Source organism: Colossoma macropomum, unplaced genomic scaffold, assembly GCF_904425465.1.
Source record: "Colossoma macropomum unplaced genomic scaffold, Colossoma_macropomum, whole genome shotgun sequence".
NCBI lineage: Eukaryota > Metazoa > Chordata > Actinopteri > Characiformes > Serrasalmidae > Colossoma > Colossoma macropomum.
This window is the reverse complement of record NW_023494802.1, coordinates 20,688,608-20,714,507: the sequence shown is the minus strand read 5'-3', so window position 1 is coordinate 20,714,507 and position 25,900 is coordinate 20,688,608. Positions and strand designations below refer to the sequence as shown.

At 40.0% G+C, this 25,900-nt stretch overlaps 1 protein-coding gene across 2 annotated transcripts in view; it reads left to right on the top strand.

Annotated features, from left to right (window-relative positions):
* The first annotated feature begins 974 nt into the window (after nucleotides 1-974).
* Nucleotides 975-25,900, top strand: part of tns2a (tensin 2a) — a 124,363-nt gene continuing 99,437 nt past the window's right edge. For both annotated transcript variants that reach the window (XM_036591919.1, XM_036591918.1), the window contains exon 1: nucleotides 975-1,568. In XM_036591919.1, coding sequence (XP_036447812.1) covers nucleotides 1,293-1,568 — 276 coding nt within the window. In that variant the 5' untranslated portion in view covers nucleotides 975-1,292. The remainder of the gene's footprint in view (nucleotides 1,569-25,900) is intronic.

Genomic DNA, 25,900 nt, shown 5'->3' with positions numbered 1-25,900 from the left:
GGAAAAGATTATTTAGGCAAAACATGGTCTTCTTATCAAGGAAGGTCATCTGATGAACATGAATCTGAGTGCTGTTTAATGCTAACAACAAATTCTTCTTTCTTTATTGAAAATCAAACATTAAACATTTGGACAGGCAGTTTATACACACCCATCAGGCATAACATTCTGACCACCTCCTTGTTTCTACGCTCATTGTCCATTTTATCAGCTCCACTTACTATATAGGTGCACTTTGTAGTTCTACAGTTACAGACTGTAGTCCATCTGTTTCTCTGATGCTTTGTTAGCCCCCTTTTACCCTGTTCTTCAGTGGTCAGGACCCCCATGGACCCTCACAGAGCAGGTACTATTTGGGTGGTGGATCATTCTCAGCACTGCAGTAACACTGACGTGGTGGTGGTGTGTTAGTGTGTGTTGTGCTGATCTGAGTGGATCAGACACAGCAGCGCTGCTGGAGTTTTTAAACACCTCAGTGTCGCTGCTGGACTGAGAACCAAAAACATCCAGCCAACAGCGTCCTGTGGTCAGTGACCAGTGACCACTGATGAAGGACTAGAGGATGACCAACACAAACTGTGCAGCAGCAGATGAGCTATCGTCTCTGACTTTACATCTACAAGGAGGGCTGACAAGGTAGGAGTGTCTAATAGAGTGGACAGTGAGTGGACACAGTGTTTAAAAACTCCAGCAGCACTGCTGTGTCTGATCCACTCGTACCAGCACAACACACACTAACACACCACCACCACGTCAGTGTTACTGCAGTGCTGAGAATGATCCACCACCCAAATAGTACCTGCTCTGTGAGGGTCCATGGGGGTCCTGACCACTGAAGAACAGGGTAAAAGGGGGCTAACAAAGTATCAGAGAAACAGATGGACTACAGTCTGTAACTGTAGAACTACAAAGTGCAGCTATATAGTAAGTGGAGCTGATAAAATGGACAGTGAGCGTGGAAAGAAGGAGGTGGTCATAATGTTATGGCTGATCGGTGTGTGTGCGTCTGTTCACAGCGAGGCGGAGAAAGTGAACACAGTGTGTGTGTTTAGGAAAGGTAGGGGTGGGAGCCATGAATATTCTCCAGACTTCGCCTCCAACTTCGTGTGAGACTGCGTGAGTGAGCGTTGATGGGTTTAGTTTCGGGAGGGAATGTAATCGTTGCAGCCGAGTGTGTGTTCCCTTGGTCGACAAGGGAGTGAGTGTGTGTGTGTGTGTGTGTGTGTGTGTGTGTGTGTGTGTGTGTGTGTGTGTGTGTGTGTGTGTGTGTGTGTGTGAGTGAGCTTGTCTGAATGGGAGCCAGGAGAAGGGGAAGGGCCTCAAGTCAGCCGACAAAAACAGCTGCTTCAGTGTGCTCGGGAAAACACGCGCAGAGAGAGGGGCAGAGCGAGGGAAGGAAAGAGGGGAAAAAGAGAGAGGGGGGGGACCGGCAGGGTCCACGGCTCTATATGGGTTGCGCTCTGGGTACGGACTGCTGCGGGGACGAGCCCGAGCCAGAACCAGAACCGGTCAGAGGGACTCTGAAGAGGGAGAGAACAGACAGCAAGAGCAACATGAGGCTCACTAAGGTGAGGTACTTGTAGCTCGTACAGCGCACTGATGGATGTTGGGTGTTGCTGGATTAAAACTTTCTTTAAGAAAGTTGACGGTGACCTTTGTCACAGTTGAGCACTGCTTTTTTTAGACGTGTTTGGGTGAATGTGGCAATCTACAGAGATGTCCTCACATGGATCACATTCTTTGGTCCAGAGCACAGTTTTGTAATGTGTTCTTCATCTTTCCAAACATTCCTCTCCATCACTGCTCACTTGCTTTTTACTTCTGTTAACTTTGAGAATCCTTCATGTCGCTGGGTAGATTCCTGGATAGGGTGTTGAGTGATGTTGATTTGGTGTGCATGTGCAGAGTGGGAATGAACGTGACATAAACTGTTTGTGAGAAAGGGTCAGTGTTTGTGCAGTGGTCCGGTCCCCAGAGCATGCTCTCATGGTGCGCAGTGTGGGAATGTTTAGCCCTCTGGATGATGTCACAGAATTGTAGTTGACCCTCTGATGCAGGCCTGGGAATTGAAGTTAACTCCGTCTGCTTGCCTATGTGCAAGATCTCGAAACGTCTTGTCTCGCTGAATTAATTCGGTCGCACTCATGTCATGCACTGCTGTGGTCTGTTTTCTACGCCCAGGCGCATAACTGAGAGTCTCTACCAAACCTACCAGATATCACCCTTTATTCTTCTCCTTGTCAGGCTCAACGTCTCCTATTGATATTTTAAAAGTAAGGCTTGCAAAAGTGTGCGGTTTGTTTTGAATACTTCATCTCGTTGCTGTAGCCAAAGCGCTTGGTTTCTGCTGTGTGGGAACAGTTGGGGTTTGTGGTAAGGCATTAAAAACAGTAGGTGATCATTTCACAAGTAATACGACTCGACATCCACATTGTGAGACCATAATGAAGTCATACGATAGTTATACAGGCTTATAACCAGTGCATCATGATTGTTCCAGGCCAGTCAGACATTCATCATGCAATTCATTCATCATTCAGTCCTTGACATTACCTCGGTTTTAGATGGAGCTGGTTGGGTAATGCCTGCGGACTTTGGCCTCTCTGTTTGTGTGTTCCGTGGTTTGTGAGGCTCAACAAAGGGAGGGTTCTTCTCAGGAATAAACTGTTCTGCGAGGCTGTCAGAGTGGTGATCACCCTTACTGAGCTGCTATTGTCTCACTGTGACTAATGCTCAGCCGCTGTTCCTGTCTCCAGGCTGTAGACCGAGATGGCCATTCAGTGGCTGGAGCATCAGTTGGAGGTTAAAGTTGTAGCTGTTTTGGAGGTGGAGGTTGGAGCTATTGCTTTAATTCTTTGATCTTTTGCATTGTTTAAGTTATGCTGTGGAGGCCATCAGTGGTGGGTTGAGCGTTACTCGGATGTTGAGGGTCTTTTATTTGATTTGAATGATATGTTCATTTACACTTCTCTGTAAAACACCTACTTTTTCCAACATCTATTTTGTTTGAGTTTTGCGAAACCTAAACAGCAAAACTGAAGGAATAACTACCACCTTGGGACTAATGCCATGCACATTTTATCCCCTTGTTGTGATGTCAGAACTCATTAGAACTCAAGCTTTTTAGAAGTTTAGACCAATTTGTGTGCAAAGGATTTTAAATGTCCTTTTAACAATAGCTTTGAAAAAAAATGTTGAAATCATTATTTAGGCAAAAGTCTGCTGTTCATACCAAGATAAACACTTTGATGGACACCAAATAGCTGCAAAACAATTGCAGATAATTTTACTACTTTTATATTAATACAGTTATACCCACACTGTTAGAAATAAAGGTTCTGTTTTAGGTACATTTTTCGTTCATCAAGGTACAAACAGTGTAAATGTTCCCTCAAAGCTCCAACAGTGGTTTTAAGGTCTGATTGTGAACCTTAAATAAGTGTTTCCAGGTGAAAAGTTCGTATTTGTACCTTTTCATAACCGAATGTTTTAAACAGAACAGTAAAATAAAAGCCTGGAGACGAGACGGGGTGTGTGGAGTCAGTACAGCTTAGAACATATCATCTCAGTGGATTATGGTTCAGTTATGTTCCCTGACTAAAGGTACTGAGATGGACCCTTGAGGGTCCCACCCCAGTGACAAGAGGGGCACTGACCCAGTGACAGTTTAGTACCTTTATTTCTGAGAGTGCAGAGTTAGGTAGAATAGCCTAAATCAATACTCAAGTAAAAGTACTGATACAAGATAAAGTACATTCCATTAAAACACTGAAATCTGAGAACTGCTGAGGAACCTTAGTACATCCAGCATTTGTCAACACAGAAGATTCTATGGCTCTGTTCTTCACTTTTTGGGATTCATTTGGTGTAAAATACAATGCTAAAGCTCCAAAGTTGGAGATGTGACCAATCGCAAAGCTGTACAGATGCTCTCATCATCAAAATAATGATATTAAACACAGTAAAAAGTAGATTCCTTTACAGCTGGCGCTGGAGTCTGAGACTTTGGAGGCGTGGCTATGCAGATGACCACACGCAAAGGTTCAAAAGGCAGATCATGGGTTTCTTCTTCTGCCAACGTGATTTGAAAATACTCAGGAGAGTTCAGGTCCATCAATATTTTACTTAAGTACAGGTATTTGAGTAAATGTAACTAGTTACTACTCACCCTTGGTTATACCACAGCTACTTCCAGTGTGACTCTGACAGAGTGAAAATCCAGTATTATTCAGAATTAGGGTTGCTGCGATACCAGAATTTTGATTTTGATACTGATACCGAGTGTGATCATTGTCCGAACACCAAATGTTTATTGGATTCAACACAGAGAATATTTGTAAATGTATACAGCTTAATTAACATGTCTTTTACTCGGTATAAAACCTTTAAAGGTCTATTAATTGAAAGAGTTTTTAAGGGAGCAAAATTTGTGCTTCTGCAGCAGAGCTTTTAAAAAGTGTTTTTTATCACTTTTATATTTAATAACAGTTAAAATTCAGTGTTAACTTGGTAACTTGTTTAAATAGACAACTTCAAGTATCGAAAAAGTTTTGAAGTAAGAAAATAATAAAAGAAGACAAGGTGTTGAAACTTTTGAAGGCCCCAAGACCAAAAACCAACCATTCCACAATTGACCACATGAAGCCTGACTAACATGGGTGCGTGTGCTGTCATTGCGAGGCTTTTTCAGGCCCATTCTGTGTAAAACATGATAAAAGATGGAGTGTAGTTGAGTTATGGATCTCCAGTTTTCGTGCTGGGTGCCCACACCCATTTCAAGCATCGTGAGGGCACAACAAAGCTCAGCCTTGGTTTTTGTTTGTGTGGTTTACACTATATTCCTGGAATATCCTTGGAATGACAAACCTTTGACAACAAGTGCTAGTTTATGGCAGCCATAATCCACAGGCATACGCCATAAACACCGCACAGGAAAATGCCTGGTCAGGTCCGTGTTTAAAACAGGCCTGTTATTCAAATAGCAGGGCTACACACACTCATGCCACCATGGGAGTGTATGTGCAGCGTGCTTATGTGCAATATATACGCACATGATAAAGGCTACATTATGTCCACTCACTGTCCACTCTATTAGACACTCCTACCTTGTCAGTCCACCTTGTAGATGTAAAGTCAGAGATGATAGCTCATCTGCTGCTGCACAGTGTGTGTTGGTCATCCTTCATCAGTGGTCACACGATGCTGTTGGCTGGATATTTTTGGTTGGTGGACTATTCTCAGTCCAGCAGTGACACTGAAGTGTTTAAAAACTCCAGCAGCACTGCTGTGTCTGATCCACTCAGACCAGCGCAACACACACTAACACACCACCACCACATCAGTGTTACTGCAGTGCTGAGAAGTGGTGTTAGGGGTCCTGACCACTGAAGAACAGGGTAAAAGGGAGCTAACAACACAACTACAAAGTGCACCTATATAGTAAGTGGAGCTGATAAAATGGACAATGAGCGTAGAAACAACATAATGTTATGCCTGATCGGTGTATATTGTGTGTTTATGGATGTAAAAAGTCACTGTACTCTTATTGTTGGTTGTATAATGCTGGGTTACCAGGACAATGAGACTTTTGGCATCCATAGCTCCCAAAAAACCCATAATGTCATTTATTGTACTGTAACAGTCGGTGGCAAAAGTTGGGAAGGTTGAAAGTTCTGCTGCCGTCGATTGCCAACATGTAAAAGCAGCCTAAAGCCACACTGTCCAGTGCCAAGCATCGGCTAGACGGCTACAAAGCTCTGCAGCTTTGGGCTGTGTTGCAGTGGATACTGTATCCTCTGGAGTGATGGAGCGCCATCCAATACCTTTAGGTTGAGTTGGGAGTAGCATCTGTGATCCATAGCTGGTCATCCACTTCTCTTGTGGCTGAATGCAACCAAATCCTCACAACAATGTTCCATCATCTGATGTAAAGCCTTTCCAGACAAGTAGAGCTGCAAAGGAGTACTACAGCACAGGGTAGAGCAAACTCCCCGTCTGAAGCCTGCATTCTGAGGGCCGTCTGTATGGCTACTTCTAGACCTCGTAACTTAGAAATGATACGCCTATCAAAAGATTCAGCATCTCTAACTTTATCAGTTTCAGGTGCAGCGAAACATCAGTGAGTAAACTTCATTTCATTACTATTATTATTATTATGATTATTATTATTATTATCACTCTACTACTAGTACAGTTCTTTATATTTAATTAATTACTTTGTTGTGAGTTCAGCTGTTGTTAATCCTGAATGTATTAGAGCTGAAACTGTTGAGTGACACAGGCTTTGGCATGCGTTTGGTGTGTGGTGGCAGGACTGGGGGGCTCGAAGGGGTAACAGTGGGTGTGTTTCAATAAGCAAGAATGGGTGCATTCCAATTCAGCTTCTTCTGAACGGATAGACTAGATATAAATAATATGATTAAATTTATTTTTACAGCTTTATTTTTTGATCAGAACTGATTTTAAACATTATTCACTGCTGACAGTAAATATCCAGGCCAGTCTGAGTAATAAAAATGATTTCAGAAGTATTTATCTTGGCTCTGAAGGAAGATTCCAAGTCCTGTGTTGCTGTCTTAAATTTGAAATGATTATATATTGTTTTGATAATCTTAAGGTTTTTTTTCATACTGTTACTTGTTTATTTTATTACTATTTTAATGTTGCCCTAAGTTAATGCAACATCTGTATGGAGCTTATGATACTTTTATACTATATACATATATGTGTGTGTGTGTGTGTGTGTGTGTGTGTGTGTGTGTACAGTAAAATAAAATGTGGAATGTGCAAAAGTTTGTGCACCCTTTCAGCTGTTTGTTTTGTTTTGTTTGGGAGCTCATTCAACTCCGTAGTCAGGTGTTGACAATTCCAGAACGTAATAAATTGTAATAAAATAAAGTGACCCTTCAAATCTCTCAGGGTGTTTACACTCAGCAGCCATGGATTCATTTAAGTGGCTGACTGAGGAGCTGAAACTAAAGATAATTGTCTCTTACAAAAACAAAAGAAGACTAGAAGGGTCTCCTTTTAAATCTAAACACTTTCTGCTTGTAATTTTCACTGTGGAGAACTGTTGAAGACTGGTCAGGTATGCAAAGCAAAACTCCCACATCACTGCCAAGGACTCACAGGAAGATTTGGCTGCCAAGGGAATAGTGATGAAGATAGTGGTCCATTGTGCAGTAAATCATCTATATGGAAGAGTCGTCAGAAGGTAACCCAAAATGTGATCTCATCAGGAATGTCGACGTCTGAAGTATGGGACTCAACACTTTTATAAATCAGCGGCATTTTGAAAATGATCTGTGGACTGATGAAGTAAAAATCAAACTCTTTGGCTACGGTCACCAAATGTACGTTCGGGGAAAAAGGGAAGCAGCATTTGATGAAAAGAACACCTTGCCAACTGTTAAGCATCTGTGGATCTGTTGTACAGCTGGGGTTGTGTGGCAGCCAGTAGCACTGGAAATGATGTGGGGATAGAGGGAAGACTGGATTCTACTAAATATCACAACAGGTCCTAGAAGCTGATGTCCCACAGTCAGTGGAGAGGCTGAGGATGAAAAGAGGTTGGAAATTACAGCAACTTAAATCAAGAACAGAAAGACTGTTAGCTGACTACAAGACACATTTGGAGGCTGTGATTTCAGCCAAAGGAGGTCTTACTTAGTGACTCACTGACTGAAAGGGCATCCCAACTTATGTACACAACACATTTTTTTTTCTAAATTAAATTCAGCAAATATTTAATAATAGGGATTTAGTAATTGACTTTTTTCCATGTATCTTGGTGATAACTGTTTTACGACACTGTCTTAGGGCCACTGTTAAAAAAATAGAAATAGTAGACTTTGAGAATAAAGTTGTAGAATTATGATGTTAAAGTGGGATATTACCAGGAAAAGTCACAATATTGTGGCCAAAGGCTGTGAAAAAGGAAGTTAGCAACTTCCTCCTGTTAAAATGAGGGAGCTGGCAGAGCTACAACTTTATTCTTGAAATATTACAACTTTATTCTCAAAACGTCATGCTGTACGACTTTTTATCTTGAAATATTATGACTTCATTCTCAAAATATCATACTGTACAATTTTTGTCTCAAAATATTATGATTTTATTCTCAAAATGTCACTGTATGACTTTTTTTATCTTGAAGTATTACTTTATTCTCAAAAATATTACAACTTTATTCTCAAAATGTCATAGCATACGACTTTTTATCTTAAAATATTACGAGTTTATTCTCAAAATGTCCTACCGTACTACTTTTTATCTCAAAATATTACAACTTTATTCTCGAAGTCTATTATTTTTATTTTTTTACAGTGGCCCTAAAACGCCATCATAGTTTTCACTTTTAACTGCTTATGAATATCAACAAACTGTGTAATGTAACCAGGGAGGCCTGAATTTTTGCATAAAATTGTTTTTGACCAAAATGTGACCAAATCAAACAGAACTAGCCCAGCGTTCCCCAGGTTAATACCCTTGATTTCAGCTGAAGTGTTGTATGAGCAGGTGTCTACAAGCTTACATACAGCACATGCAGAGAGTCCATGTGTGTGTGTGTGTGTGTGAGAGAGAGAGAGAGAGAGATATTGAGAGAGGCACTGTGTGTAAGTGTTTACACGTGTGTGCCCTTACATAAATCTGATCAGGCTCTGTTTAGTTTTTGCTCTGACATGCCATCAGAGTATTTGTGTCAACAATTCGAGCGGAGAGAGAAAGAGAGAGAGAGAGAGAGAACATGAGGATATGAGGGAGGAATGTAAGATGGAAAGGAACAGGAAAGCCACTCATGTCCTTTTTCCACTTTCCTAGAGCCACCCAACAAAGCGCCGGTCCAGCCCAGGTTACAAAAACAAATTCCCACAATCCTGCATCCTCCGCTGGCTTTCCTTCGCTGCTCTCCCACCACCTTTACATTCACGCAGAGGGGCGTTTGTGGAGGCGCGTGTTTCAGCAGTGAGCTGGAAGTTGGCTGGGGAGGAGGAGAGGGAGGAGGAGAGGGAGGAGGAGAGGGAGGTGATTCAGCATTTTATCAAACGCGTAAAATCGAAAATAAACATGCCCGTCCGTCGGCCGCTTCCTCACTAGTCCTAACGTTCATATTTTCTCTCTCCTCTCCAACACCCTGCTTTCTTCTCCAGCTCAGCCTCCCCCCATCCAGCCCCGTCCAAAAACCCCCGACTCCCCCCAAAACTCCACAGCTGTAGTTGATCAGCCTTTGGCTTTTCTCTTACCCAATCATTCTTGCCCTCCCTCCTCCCTCCATTTCCTCTGCCTAATGTTCTAATCTCTTTCTCCTTCTCTCTTTCTCCCCCCTTCTCTATTTAACTCTTCCTCTTTCTCCCACTTTCATTTTTCTCCCTCTCTTCTCCCTCTCGCTCCTCCTCTCCCTTTTCTGTCCTTTCTCCCTCTTTCTCTTTCCCTCTCCTTTCTCTCTCTTTTCCCTCTCCTTTCTCTCTCTGTACCTCCCTCTATGTCCTCTCTTCCTCTCTTTTTCTCTCTTCTTTCTCCCCTTTTTCTTTTTTCTACCTCTCTCCCTTCTATTCCTCTTTTCTTTCTTTCTCCGTCTTTCTTTTTTCTCACTCTCTCTATTTCTCCCTCTCTTCCTCTCCCTTTTCTCTCTCCTTTCTGTCTCTCTTCCTCTAACTCTTTTTCTTTTTTCTACCTCCCTCACCCTTCTCTCTCTTTTCTTTCTTTCTTTCTCCTTCCTCATCTTTCTTTTCTCTCTTCCTTTCTCCCTCTTTCATTTTTCTCCCTTTCTCTTCCTCTCTCTCTCCCTCTTTTCCCTTTATTTTTTTCCTACCTTTCTCTCCTCTACTTCTCTCTCTCCCTCTCCCTTTCTCTCTCCTTTCCCTTCTCTTTCTTTTTCTCCCTGCCTGCCCTTCTTTTTCTTGGTTTCTCTCTCTCCTTCTCTCCGTCTATTCTTTTTTTTCTGCCTCTTTCTCCCTCCGTGTTTTTCCCCCTCACTCCCCCTCTCTGTACTGTTTTCTCTTCCTCCTTCTTTCTTTTTTTACACCTCTCTTCTCTCTCCTTCACTCTCTCTTTATCTCCCTTGCTCTCTCTCTCTCTCCCTCCCTCTCTCCTCCTCACATTTTTGTTTATCCTCTCAGCATCCATCACCTGCCCTTCTCGACCCTTTAAAGCATTAGTCAACATTACATCATCATTTACCAAATATGTCGTTTTAATCTCCGTCTGTTTCCAAAACCTTTTCAAAATAAGTGCTTTTCTGATCCTGGGGGGAAGATAAATTGAGATGTTCTTCACTGTGAGCAGTGTTGGGTGTTTCCAAGCCTGAACTTCCTGTTTTCTTGCTCTAAGCAATTTTAGGTGTCGTAGGCTGAAAAACGCCTTCATTGAACCGCGAGCCCAGCCCCCTATAGTTGCACAGAGGGGTCCGCTGTTTGAGTAATGATTCTGTAGCTCTCATTAGCTCTTAAATTGCTGTGCCTGCTGCCTGGTTCAAGGTCAACAGCCTAGAAGTATCTGTTCTCATTCTGCACTCAACTCAGAACTCCTGCACTTCACTGATGACCTGAAAAAATCAATATATTAACAGGAGAAAAATCTTAAATCTAGTCAGCATATCTAATGTGTCTCATCATGAGATTGTTGGAGCTTCTTTCTGGACATTTTATTTAGATAAATTGGTTTATTTAATTGGATATAGTTTTGCTTGTTTCAAGACACACTGCAGATACTTTTGAACTATAATAAGCATGAGAGTTTCTACACTGTTAGAAATAAAGGAACATTTTTCGTTCAAGGCACAAACAGTGTAAATGTTCCCTCAAAGGTCCAGCAGTGGTTTTAAGGTCCGATTATGAACCTTAAGTAAGTTTTTCCAGGTGAAAAGTTTGTATTTGTACCTTTTCATACCCGAATGTTTTAAAACAGAACAATATAATACAACCCCAATTCCAAAAAAGTTGGGATGCAGTGTAAAATGTAAATAAATGTAAATAAAAGGCCCGTATTTTATTCACAATAGAACATAGAACACATATCAGATCCATTTCATGAAAAACATTAACTCATTTAGAACTTGATGGCAGTGTTTCTGGATCCTGTTTATATATGGTGGTTGTTAGGAGGCACATTTTCTTTCTCTGTATCTTGTAGTCATTTTTGAGCTCCAGTTTTTTTTCCCCCTATTATTTTGCTTTGATTTCTCCTTTTCCGGTTACACTAGTGGATTATCTTATATCTCATCTCCTCAGAAATATCTCCCAAAAATTAATAACTTTACTTAATGGCTGTTTTGAAAGGAAGTTAAAGAAATAAAAGTCTCTGACTTCTGCACAGTACTGGATATCGACTAGATTTATTTTATTTCACTTGCCAACATGTCATTGTAGTGAACACAAAGGAGAGAGAGAGAGAGAGAGAACCAGAAAAGGCAGGTGGCTTGACTGAATTCTTCTTAAACTCTACTAATATACAAAGGCTTCTTTTTCTCTTTTTTCTCCTCTCCTCTCTCCTCCCTTCCTCCTCACTGTGCTTGTGTAAACAGTACAAGTTCATATCCACGTGGCTGTGTGACTGTGGGAGTGTGACGGGGACTTGTTTCATTCTTGGCACATGAACGACTGCGCTCATATTCTCTCTCTCTCTCTCTCTCTCTCTCTCTCTCTCTCTCTGCCAGCCCTCACTCCCTGGCCCAAGGGCCCTTTGTATCCTGGTTAACTTTCACGCCTCTCTTTGCATCAGTTGCATCTGTTCTCCTAAATCAGTGGCACCTGCCAAATTTTGTCCATCAGTGAACGCAGCAGTCTCGTCAGCATGCGCTGCTAATGTTTAGAACAATTTTTGATGTCATACTGGGAAAAATACAGGGTGCAGAAAAGCTTTTCTATCCTGCTGTGACTGGCCCATTGGTACTTTAGTTAAAGGGCCCATATCAGTAAGAAATTGTGTTCCTTGCTTTTTTGAACTAAGACTTTAATATAAGTTTCAAAGCAGACCATTCAGTCCCCAGCTCTTATGGAAAGTAAGCTAAACAATTGAAAAAGTTTTGAATTGTCTGGACACTTCATTAAGCTCACCTCCTTGTTTCTACACTCACTGTCCATTTAATCAGCTCCACTGACCATATAGGTTCACTCTGTAGTTCTACAGTTACAGACTAGTCCATCTGTATGTCTACATACTTTGTTATCCTGCTCTTCAGTGGTCAGGACCCCCATGGACCCTCACAGAGTGGGTACTATTTGGGTGGTGGATCATTCTCAGCACTGCAGTAACACTGATGTGGTGGTGGTGTGTTAGTGTGTGTTGTGCTGGTATGAGTGGATCAGACACAGCAGTGCTGCTGGAGTTTTTAAACACCTCAGTGTCACTGCTGGACTGAGAATAGTCCACCAACCAAAAATATCCAGCCAACAGTGTCCTGTGGGCAGCATCCTGTGACCACTGATGAAGGACTAGAGGATGACCAACACAAACTGTGCAGCAGCAGATGAGCTATCATCTCTGACTTTACATCTACAAGGTGGACTGACAAGGTAGGAGTGTCTAATAGAGTGGACAGTGAGTGGACACAGTGTTTAAAAACTCCAGCAGCACTGCTGTGTCTGATCCACTCGTACAAGCACAACACACACTAACACAATACCACCACGTCAGTGTCACTGCAGTGCTGAGAACGACCCACCACTTTCAGGAGATCAGTGTATAATAATTGTGCATTAGTGTGCAGAAGTGTGTTCTCTGTAGATGAGTGTTCACCTATTTTCACTTAGAACATCAACAAAGAATGGAATTTGATCAGGGCGTCCAAACTTTTGCATATGGGCACAAAATTCCTCGGCACTTACGAACCACAGTCTGAGGACCTCTCCAGCTCTACTTTCTGTCTTCTCTATTTCTTTTCATTCACTCACCATCTTTTCCTTTCCTAAGTCTACTTTTAGCCCTCATACCTCCCCCCCCCCGCGCCCCCGACATTAGTCAGGTAGATCTACTGTGTCTAACATGCTTCTGCTAAACCAGCAGGGATTTTCGGAGGGGTATTTACAAAATTCCCACTTTAGTCAGATCACGGCTCTTTGTTTCCCCAGTCTTAGTGTTAAATGATGGCAGTAGAGGCCAGCGTCCTCCAGAGTCTCCAGAAGAGGATGAGGTTAGTCTAGAAGATGTATGTGCAGATAATTTCCTTTATTTGGTCTCCAAATATCTGTGTTCCAGTCATCATTAGTCTCACTGTGACATCTGGACGCAGTACAAAACAGTGGAATATCAGTGGTCCGAGTCTAATTTAACCCATGTACGAGGTACTGGCTGACTCATAGAGGAAATCCAGCCTCAACAGACCCTGTGGTTATTTGCTTCACCAGAAGAAAATGGCTTGCGGCACATTTTAGCATTTGATACTTCGTAGCTCCATTAAACACGTTTACAGCGGGATGCTTGTGCAACAGCTATGAGAAACTGTTGTACAGTTAGGCTGAACGATTCTGAGACTTTTATGTGGAATGATGGAACAGAGCTTAAATAAGCTGGCATGCTCACATTTTAAACGAGGTCTTCCACCAATTTTTCCAAAGTCATTCGGAGTGGTTTGATGCGAAATGTGCCGTTCTAAAGAAACGTACAGAGTCAGAATTGTTCACAGTGGTGGTGATAGAAACCAGACAGCCAGAGCGTTTAAAACCTCTTCACCTCCCTGAGACCACCGGTGGTTCCAAAACGCACTTCGTCATATTCTTCATAACTTTCATATTTCATAAGCTGCATTCTAAAGGTGGGGGTTGTATGAGGCTGTAACTGTCTTCTCTCCAGTCAAATAGATGGGTGATGTAATTTTAAACCCTTATAATAAAAGAAGCTGAACTCACAATTTTTTTTTGTTCTACTGAAAGTTGACCAATTTTTCCACAAATCTGGGCTGTAAACTATAAACAGATGGCGTCTCTTCAGTGATCTGCTCTGTAAACATTATTTTTCATAAAATAATACAAAGAGCGTCTAAGATTTTTGGCTTTCAGCAGTAAATTGTAAGCATATCATTATGTTTATGATCATAAAACACATGTTCTGTTAATTTGAGGGAAACTTTAAAAAAAAATAATAAATAAAATAAAAATTTACATTTATTTCATGCAGTTACTGAATAATTTGCTTTACGATTTGGTCACGTAAATTCAGATGGACAAACCAAAATATACCCTGGTCAATAAGAGGTTAATGCCTCTAAGAGCTCCCTCACAGAACGTTATTACATGAAATAGTTATAAATACACTGCCTGATGACTGAGACACTGTTCTACCATAGTTTTAAGAAAAGGTTTTGGCCGAAATTGAACATTATCATTATTACATATAAAACACATGTTTGGGTTCACCAGCAACTCCTGGTTCTTATCACCACCACTGTAAAGAAAACTACATCAGTAAGTATGACTGCTTCAGGGTCATTCTACAGAAACGTCCACTTTTCTCTCTCTCCATAGGAGTCACTGGTGTTACTGATCCTCATTGGTGTTCCACATAATAAAGGAACACCAGAGACATTTTTAATGATAAATGCATTTTACTAAACGGCTGCTACAGAACATCAAACCACATGTTGTCAATCATGGAATATCCACTAAAATATGAAATTTAATCCATTTGTATTCTATTTTTTCACAATTACCTCAGAATAAAGTCGGTCACACCAGTGACTTCAGCTAAAAGCTTCGTATGAAATCATGAGCTAAATGAGAAAATCTCTGATAACTGAAAGACACAGTGGACTCACCATGAGCTTTTCTTCATAGATCCTCAGAAAACAGGTAAAAAGAAGTCGAGTGATGTCATCAGTGTGACTTTTATTTCAAAATAAGAGATTTTTTGTTACATGGTTACACCAGTGACACGACTCCTGGGAACAACTTTCATTATATATTTTATAATATTTATTTGTTTCTTTATGACATTTAAATCATATATTTCATAGTCATGTATAGATTATTGCAGTTAAAATTGCAGAAAAACGTGTTTATACCTCAAAATATGGCCTCAGCCTTCACACATGACTGTGAGGACGAGCTCTTCTGTGGTGCTTGGAATTCTAGATGATTGATTTAAACCAATATTGCTAAATTGAGGCTCAAGAAGGTGTAATTGTTAAAATAACTTATTGTTTTGTTTTAAAATATAAATAAATTGTAACCCTAACATGGTTTTTAAGTGTAATATATCTGTAAATGCTAGGGACACAAAAATGGACATTTGCATAGAATGACTTATCTTATTAAATGTGCCTCAACTTTCTCTCCACCTTTTTAGTCTATTTCTTATTAATTATTAAGATTATAAAACGTTCCATTCTAGAGAAACAAGACTCAGAATTGTTCACAGTGGTAGTGATAGGAACCAGACGTCTGAAGTGTTTAATGGCCCTAAAAGCTCCCTCACATAAAGCTGTTGCACTAAAACGGTTACAAATACCCTGTCTTTTGTCTGAGACATCGTTTAAAATAGTTTTGAGAAGGTTTTGGCTGAAAATTTATTTTTTTTATATCCATTTATAGCAAAGAGGTACGTGTAGGGCTTTGGAAGGCAAAATAGTCCCCAAAGAAAACATTTATTTTTCAGATTTACCAGATTTCCAAAGACACGTTTGCTTCACTGGTTGTTTTGGATAGTACATAAAAACATTTGCATCCTAAATATCATGACCCCTGGTTTCTGTCACCACCGCTGTAAAGAAGTCAGTAAGAGCTGGTAAGTTTCTGTGTAATTAACCATTCCGTCAATCAACTGAATGACTTTATGTATGTCTCAGTGACTGAAATATGCAGAAATTTAGAAAAATGACTGACATTCCTTTTTGATATAATTGCAAAAACTTTCTATTTGGCCTGAATTTATACAGTTCTTGTCAAGATACATGACTTTCTGTCTATAACATGAGAAATTCTCATTTTTGCAGAGTTTTATCAGGAATACTGAAAGTTTTTCCCACCCAAAAGTAATTTACTGTCTGTAGGTGTAGACAGTTCATCCGATGCTGACTGTCTGGAAATACATCATAATGGAAATGGATCATAACTGCGTTCCTGAACTAATGATTTGCCTGTTGGTGCCTCTGGTCTGTGTTGTTCATTGGAGGCATTTTTAGGGGGTCTTATTAGACAAAGCAGTTCACTGTTGCCAAACCGCACTTGGGACTGCAGCAAGCTTTGAGTGTAGGAATAAAGGGAACATCACTGATCAACTGAAGGGCCACGTCTTCCTGTCTTACTGCTGGAGTAACTTCTACGCCGCACTATGCATGTCAGTGATTTCACTGCTCCCATTACACCTGACTCAACCCATCAGCTACTCAGCAGGCTGTTCAGTTTACAGTGGGCCTGTTCGAGCAGGCACAGTGAAACAGTACTCCAGGACCAGGACTGGTCACTGCAGTAGAGAGAAAGAGGTGCAATGTCAACTCCCACCACTTGATGTCGCAGTCGTACTTTTAGTCAGTGTGCTGATGGAGCAAACGCTTGGTTGATATTAGTCAATATGTTGGTATTTTTTTATAAAATTTCCATTTCGAATGTAGAACCAGTCATGTACATGTTGCTTGTTTGTTATGTTATTAGCCAGCTTTTTTTAGCCAGAGTGTTATGTAATATTTCATTTGTTCATAAACCAAATCACCTCATATTTGGGCACCTCATGGTTTTGTGCCCCACCTTTATACTGGTGTGGAAGCTTTTTTAATGAACTGTTTATCAATACAAACAATATTGAATATTGATATTGTGATATACTGGTACAGACCATATAGGCCTGCATATCACAGTGGTAGCAAAAGAAAAGAACAGGACATGAATACAGATCAATTCATCTGTCAGTCAGTAAATAGATCAATAAAAGAATTAATAAAATATTGTAATTTGTACAGGCAGAGTGATTTGGCATCCTTACGGAGTTTTTTCTGAAGGGCACTTATTAAATAATATATACATACATCCACTCAGACCAGCGCAACACACACTAACACACCACCACCACGTCAGTGTTACTGCAGTGCTGAGAATGACCCACCACCCAAATAATACCTGCTCTGTGAGGGTCCATGGGGGTCCTGACCACTGAAGAACAGGGTAAAAGGGGGCTAACAAAGTATCAGAGAAACAGATGGACTACAGTCTGTAACTGTAGAACTACAAAGTGCACCTATACAGTAAGTGGAGCTGATAAAATGGACAATGAGCGTAGAAACAAGGAGGTGGTCATAATGTTATGCCTGATGGGTGTATATGGATCGTCTTCAGTGGAGCAAATCAAGGCAAGTTTATTTATATAGCACCTTTCAAACTCTGCTGTCATTCAAAGTGCTTTACAAATGAGAAAATTCAGAGTCAGAGCTGTTTAAAAAAGGAAAGAAAACGCAGAGAAACACACTTTAAAAACAACATTAAAAACATAATTAAAACAATACATTTAAAAGAGAAAACCATTATATTAAAATTCAAATTAGAAATTAGAATAGTTAAATCAATTAAAAACTAAAAGATAGATTAGGATTAAAAATGTTTTCAAAATGATTGTGATTGAATCATCTCATTAATTTCATTTTAATTAATCTATTGATTAGGCTGAAACCTCTCAGAGGGGCGAAGTGTCAGAGAACAGCGTTACGCTAATTGATTACGACACAGACACAGCCCCATTTTCTCTTCTAGCCAATCAGAAGCGCGTCCTCGGCCCCTTCTCCACCGCGCAGCCAATCAGAAAGCCCGCTTCCAGTAACACATTCCACTGCGCCTTTCCTGCGTGGCTCCTCCCACAACCACAGAGCTGAGAGAAAGTAAAGAAAACATCCAGAGCTGCCTGTTCGGCCCTTCACTGGACATGTAGTACCTGCAGCTGGAAGGGATTTTTCTCAACTTTGGACACGTGGAGTTCTGCGGAGAACCATGAGCAGGGTAAGGCCGGCGAATTTTGTGAATTTTAAAAAAGTTTGAGAGCAGAAGTTGGTCGCTCCGTTTCATTTTGCGCCCCAAATGTGATTGTAATTAAAATATTAAAGCCCAGAGTGTAAATACCAGCTTTCAGTCCACGGTTATTGTGTGTAGTTTGAGTATATTACTTTATTTAAAGCTGCACAGATTTCTGTCAGCATCCTACTGACAGTGACTGCCGCGCCACACTGCCTCACCTCTGCTTTAAGACTGAAGGAGAGGGAGATTCTGTGCTCTATTGGTCAATAACGTTTGCTCTTTGTGTCTTAACTTAATCCTATACACGAGAATAAAGTGTTGCTGTAACGGTGGGCTTTTGGTGTTTAATCTGAGGGGGCACTGCCTCCAGCTTACACAGAGTGCTGTGTTTCTGTCCACGTTTTCCATGTTCTCTGGCACGGTGGATGGCAAAATAGAAAAAGGACGTCAGAAATGGCGTAACATGACCTTTTTCCAGCAGATTCGGCCCTCAGTTCAGGCAATAATTGCTCAACTTGCATAACCATAACTGAAATCCCCCTTAAAACCTTTATTACTCTCGTAATTAAGTCTGACAGGGACCAGTTTGAAACCCCATTGGAAAGATATAGGTTGTTTAGAGTCAGCTGAGTTGGGGAAAAGCAGGGAGATGCAGCCAAAGTTTGGTGGTTCTAACTTTTGCCAGATTGTGGTCCTCAGATATGGCACAGGAGAAGAAAAGAGAGTAATCATATGACTTCTGCACCCACCTTCTTTCCCATTCCCACTGTGTCACTAATAGTTACTGCGTCACAGGTTATTAAACGCCTCAACGGAGACGCGCTTAATTCCTCACAGACAGTGGGAACAGAAAGGGTAAAGCCATGACCCCTCACAGGCCCTGGGCTACCTGAGGGGTGTTCAGGCAGGAGATCTAGTTGGAGCCAAAGAGAAAAGACTGCAGCTTCTGAATTCAGTGTTGTGATCATTCATTGACTTTTGCTCCTGTCAGCTTGTGGCCCAGGCATGGTTTGTGTAGTTGGTGATCCAAAACTGGAAGAAGGTTAATATGCAGACAATATAATGAGGAAACTGGGAACATTTAAAGGGGAATTCCACAGATTTTTTAGAAAATTAGGCATAATTCAGTTGTTGAGATGTAAACGAAGTAATTCACAGTGGTTCAGGTTCATTTACAGTGGATGTGATAGAAACCAGTGTTACAATGTTAGAACATATAGGCATTTTATTTACTATCCAAAACCACTGGTGAGCGTAAATCATGATAAATCCAAAAAAAAAAAGTTTTCTTTGAGTACTGTTTGTCTTCCAATGTACCGGATGCACCCCTCCACCATGAATGAATTTTAAGAAATACGTTTTGAGCCCAAACCTTATCTCAAAACTATCGTAAAATGATGTCTCGGGCATCAGAAAGCATATTCGTGTCCATTTTGTGCAATAGTGTTGTGTGAGGGAGCTTTTAGAGTCATTAAACGCTCCAGAAGTCTGGTTCCTATCACCACCACTGTAAACAATTCCAGTTTCTCTAGAAAGGCTGTGACTATCAGTGACTATGTTTACATCCTAAAAGGGGGGTTAAGGGTGAATAAGAAAAAAAAAACAGGAAAATTTTTCTGTGTTTTATTAATTCACCAACAATTTGGAACACTAAATAGAAAAACACTGAGGAACATGGTAGATTAACTTAACTTTATGTAAATGAATGTAATGAGAGCTCAACAGTTGGCAGCCAAATTGGGGTGGAGGGGGGAGGGTGTGTCGCAGTTCTGTCTTTTTGTGTGGCGGTATCGTGGATATTTGTATTGCGGTTTGAGAATCGTTACACCCCTGCATATTAATCATTTAATTATGCAGAAATTTTGAAAAATCTGTGTGATTCCCTGTTAAGCAATAGACGAAGGTTAATATGCAGACAATATAATGAGGAAACTGAGAACTCTGAAAAAAACATTTAAAGGGGAATTCCACAGATTTTTCAGAAATTTATATATAATTCAATTGTTCAGATGTAAACAAAGTAATTCATAGTATTATAAGAAATGGTTAATTGTAGATAAACATACCAATTCAGATTTATTTACAGTAGATGTGATAGAAACCAGGGGTCACAATGTTAGAACGCAAATATAGGCATTTTATTTACTCTCCAAAACCACTGGTGAACCTAAATGATGGTAAAATAGTGGTAAATCTGAAAAAAAAAATTCTTTGAGTAACAGATAGATAGATAGATAGATAGATAGACAGACAGACAGACAGACAGACAGATAGATAGATAGATAGATAGATAGGTAGAACTTTATTGTCGTTGCTCAGTACAAGTACAAGGCAACGAAATGCAGTCAGCATCTACCAGAAGTGCAAATAGTAGCAATAGTGCAAAACAGACAGTGCAAATGTGCAATAAGGCATAAATGACATATCTATGAAATATATAACTATATGACTAAGATATACACAATTACAAATATATCTTGAATGATATATATGTGTATATATACACATAATACTATAAACACAATATATACAGTGTGTTACGTACTATTGTGCCTTCCAGTGTCCTGGATGCACCCCTCCACCATGAATGAATAAAAAAAATAGATGTTTTAAGTCAAAACCTTTTCTGAAAAACGATAGTAAAACAGTGTCTCAGGCATCAGACAGTGTATTTGTAAAAGTTTCATGTAGTAAGTGAGAGTCATTAATGTAGTAAGAGTCATTAAATGCTCCAGACGTCTGGTTCCTATCACTACCACTGTAAACAATTCCAATCTAGTTTCTCAAGAATGTAACGTTTTACATCAAATCACTCTGAATGCGCTTGTTTACATCTTAATAGGGATGTGATGATTCTCCAAATCCATGGTTTGGCTCAGACTTCGATTTTTGAGCCATGGTTCAGTTCATACCTCTTTTTTGGATTCTTGGGGTGGAGGGTTGAGGATGAATAATAAAAAAGGAAAAAAAATTCAGTGTTTTACTAATTCACCAACAATTTTGAACACTACACCCCTGCATCTTAACCGTTTAATTATGCAGAAATTTGGAAAAATCAGTGTGATTTCTCATTAAGCAATAGACTGAAATGTGAAAGACAGTTAATGTGCAAAACTATTTTTCTCACCAGTAAGTAGGGCTGAAAAATGAATCATTTTATATCGAAAGCGCAATTTAAAAAGTGCAATTTTCAAATCGCAAGAGCAGCAATTTTAATTACTTGTTTTTTTTCACAATTATAGCATTTTTTTAAATTAGCAATACTGGCTTAACTGGGGAATATTGACCTAATATCAAGCTTGTAAACTGTCTGTAGATGGTTCTGTTGTTCTGGTCTTCTTGGCCAAAATAACAGACCTGAGCTTCAATTTAGTGAAAATAATCGCAGTTTAAAATATAGTCGCAATATTGATCAGAAAAATCCCAGTTAGATATATTTTCCAAATCGTTCAGCCCTACCAGTAATTGTTTAACAGTATATACCATTAAGATAAATGCAAATAAACATATATATCGCTTTCTTAGACTTCTGTACCCGACTGTATGTGTAGGCACAGTAGTTCCACTATAAGTGATGGAAAGAAGGTCAATCTGCAGGTAATTGAGAACACATTTAAAACTATAATGTGTTTCCTTGAATGGTTTGTTTTGGCACGAGTATCTTTGCCTTCATTATCCAGGAAAAGATCTCTGATAAAAGGACCGATCTGACACAGTAGCCAGTATGTATGAGAACCTCATAGCCTGAAGTGGAAGCAAGACCAGACGTGTGTTACACCTGCATCGGATACTGCTTGAAGCCCCACTGCTCGCCCCTCGCTGATATGAATCCCAGATTTAAGTAAAAGCCTTTGTAGGACTCCCCAGCTGAATGAAGCGGACAGATAAAAGCAGGCTGGAAATGTCTGTGGACAGTCAAGCTCAGGAGCTATACATCAGTGAAATGTTTCAATGTTGAAAGAGTAAAAGGAGGAAAAACATAAGTTAGGAAAAGAACTAATTACGAGAGTTTCACTCCCGTTTTGTGGAGAAGCGGAGTGGTTTGTCGTGCGCTCACTCCTCTGCCAGCTACTTCATGGCTGTTTTAATTAAGTGAAGGCCTACAGTTAATGAGAAAAGAGGGATTGAGGGAAACTGACCCTCCTGGAATTTGTCAGTAAGCCAGCACTAGAGCTCACATGGGAGCTCCTGAAATGCTTCAGCTGGTTCTTCAAATGACTCTTCAAAGCGCAGTGGACGTTTTGTAGGGGCTGGGGCTTTTTGACACATTAGGGAATCCACAGTGTGTATACAAACCCAGCTGCTACACCTAACAATATTAATGATGCACAGAATGTCAATCTAAATATAAATCTCCCGACACCTTGTTGAATCACCTAACAGCACAATGCTGTAACTCAATTGCACAGGTAGGGGTTCTTAGTACGGATTAGAGGAGAGCGGGGCCCAACCTAACGTAAACTACCTAATGTAGTTTTTAAAAATAATTTTCAAAGTATTTATGCAAGATGAATAATTTCATACAAGCAACCTGAACATCTCTGTTTCCAGCACCTACCATTTGTGAGCAATTCAGACAATTAAGAATAAGTGAAAGTGTTACAGCTTATAACTAATTGCAACATATTGAGGGACTTATTGGAATAGTCACTCAGAAGTTTGGTAGACTGATGTAAAACACAATGAATTAAGTATAGTTTTGTGTTGTTTGGACCAGATTAGACTTTCAACCTAAATAAATAGAAGTAGATGCATTAAAATGATACAGAATTAGTGGAAAGAGGCTGCGATGAACATGGTGACTAATTCTATAATATATGAATAAACATAAAAAATATATATGGAACACTTCTCTGTAAGCTTTTTACTTAATGGAGTATTCAAATTAGGCATGTGTGGTTTGTGGTTATGGTATGTTTTACTGATTTTAAAGTCTGAGTGCAGTTTAACCAAAGACATGTTGAAATGCACAATTTAATACACAATTTCTAGGTATTGCCTGAGTTTAAAACAACTTTTAAAGTTACATATATATATATATATATATATATATATATATATATATATATAATTTATATACATATATAGCTGTTGTCAGAAGAAAACCCAGTATCTCCAAAATGGTAACTTTACAGGAGAAGGAAAAAACCTACTTTACTTAGCATGTAAATTAATGCAAGACCTTTTCCCAAGTCATTTTGGGTCATTTCTGTAGGTCCATTCATCATGAACAAAACACACAATGTATAGGGTAACAGGTATTTTCAAATCAATAACTGAAATACATCAAAAATGGAGATACAAGGTTTTCTTCTGACAGCAGCAAAATATATATATTTAAATTCAGCAAATAAACAGTAATTGTGCGCTAAACTGTGCAGAAGCATGTTCTCTGTAGAGGGCGTTAACTTACTTCCACTTACATAATCAACAAAACATTTGCATGTGACTGTATATAAAAAAAAATTCATGTTACATTTTACCCCATGATCGGATCTGCTCCACTCTCTGCTACATTACTTGCACATGCGGACCGCCGATAAGAACACAAGCAAAAACAAAGTTGTGCAGTACAGCATATTTGTGTCTCCTTGTCAGCATGCTTAGAAGAGACTAATGGCAAAGTAAACAGAAGATAAGATTCAGCACTTGCTTGCCAATTACTGTTAGAGCTGATTGCGTTTGCTGCAGGTGATGGTTTGGACCGCCGGTGAAATTCGTCCACAGCAGTAAACTCAACATTCAATAGGGATTAGATATTTGATGGAAGCTGTTTTGCTCTGTTGTAATCTCTCTCTCTCTCTCTCTCTCTCTCTCTCTCTCTCTCATTTCTATAAACTATGACTGTGTGAGTCTTGGACTTATCTGAGTTCACTAAACTCTGTGATAGGTTTGCCTGAACCGTCTTAGCTCATATCCAGCTGTGCACACCACAGTCACACCAGGTCTAAACTCCTAGAACCTCTCTGGCTAGAGAAAACAGCTGTTTACCCAAGAGAAATACAAACTGAAAGAGTTCTGAGTTTGTAAAGAGTGGAAGCTCAATGATAGCAGCAGTTGTGATGACTGCAGGGATCACATAGTGTTGCTGTGTAAACACAGAGGTGAAAATTGCTGTAATATGAAGGAGTCACAGTGATTGCGTGACAAATAAGTCCACAATGGTTACTTATTGAAGGGAGCTACCAAAGTCCCTGTGTTTCATTGCATGGAGCTACGAAGGATGTGCTTATGATACACTGTAGGTGTAAAATTACATTCAGACCACAAATTGATTCTCGATACTGGATTCATAACTGTACTGTCATTATATTTGAACTAAAATGTGAATGAAGAAAAAAGTTGTTTCACAACTTACTAACAACACTAGAGCTGGTAGGCAGGAGGGATGCTGGAGTGAGTTCCTGATTGGTGCTGAATTTTTGCAAACTGCTGTTCAAACAGTGTGGTTGCATTAAGCCAAGGTTACGCTACATGACTTTTACCCCAATTTCAGCCCCGATTTTCAGTCTGGCTGAGTCTGTGCTGGTTGGCTGTAGTCTGCAGATTTTTGAGTCGGAGGTGACAGTTGGAATGAGAGTCGAGTCGTGTGTGAGCGGCGCAGACCCAGATTTACTGCCTCCCGATTCTGAGTGTAATCTAGTGTAAACTGATCAACGACTCAATCTGAACGGATTCCTGCAACAGCCAATGAGAACTGAGAGCTACAAAAGAAGAGAATACAGCAAGTAAACAAAGAAAGATGTCGAAAGGTCTCTCACGGGTTTTAATGAGCTTTTTAATGAGCTGAGTTTAAGGCACAATCAAGTTTATGTACATTTAAAACTCTTAAAAATACCAACTGATCACATTTTTAAATCCATGATCCTCACTTAAACGTGTTTTACCTGCTGCTTCTTTACTGTTTCAACACAAACGGCAGAGAAAACATCAGCAGCAGCTCACGTTTGTTTATTTGCGTCTCCTAGTAACAGGAGAACGTGCGAGTTTGGTAATCTCCTTTCGGTTCAGCAGCAGCTGAAAAGTTGAGTCGTGTGTGATCCCCAATATTTTAGTTGCCAAAAAAATCTGTCTGATAGTGTGAGAAGCCTAGTTTTTCTATAATCTGTTCAGACTATAAAAGTCGTGTAGTGAACCCAAGGCTTTAGATAGATAATTAATAGAAGGTTCTTTGTGCCACATCGTACTGGAAATTAGAATAAGTCACTCGTCTCATGTGTGACCTCTGACTGTCAGACGCCGCTTAAATTTGGTAATATTGCAGTAATTCATGCTGTCACTACAAGCTGGTCCACAGCTTGTTATGCAGACAAGGCCTTGAGACCTCTGAGACATCTGATGCAGTCGACCAATCAGATGGCATCCAAAGTGGTACAAGAGGAAACAAAAGCATGGCAGTCAGTCAGGTGTCCATGTTAAGGCTAACTCAAAAAGACAGCCGTTCGAAAACAAATGGGACTACTTCAGATGCAATGCCCTAGACAGTGGGAGGTGACGGAGAGTCTGCTGCACTTTCATTTTCATTTGAAATGCAGCTAAAACACCCCTGGCTCAGCCACTCTGCTGAAGAGGATAAGTGTGTGGTTTGCATTGTGTGTGGTTTGCATTTCTTGCCTACCTTTATGTGCTTATCTTAAGTGCATCAACTAAAATAGCTTGTTTAAGGCTTGGTAGTTTTTAAATAAAAAATATCAATATTGGCCCGGACTGAAGGTTTCAATATTAATATTGGTATGGAAAATTAAATGTGGTATCGGACCATCTCTTACTGTAACAGTAATTTTTTAAAACATTAGTTTTGTGAGTGTTTTTTATCCTTTAGCTCTGACGTAAGTGATTCTGGCAGCTAATGATGTAAATATGGTTAACCGCACACGTGGATGGAAGAACCTTGGAGTTCTAGATGAGTAATAGGATGTTATGAACAATAGTCTGGCAGTATTTCTGTACATATGTATTTTTTTGTGCAC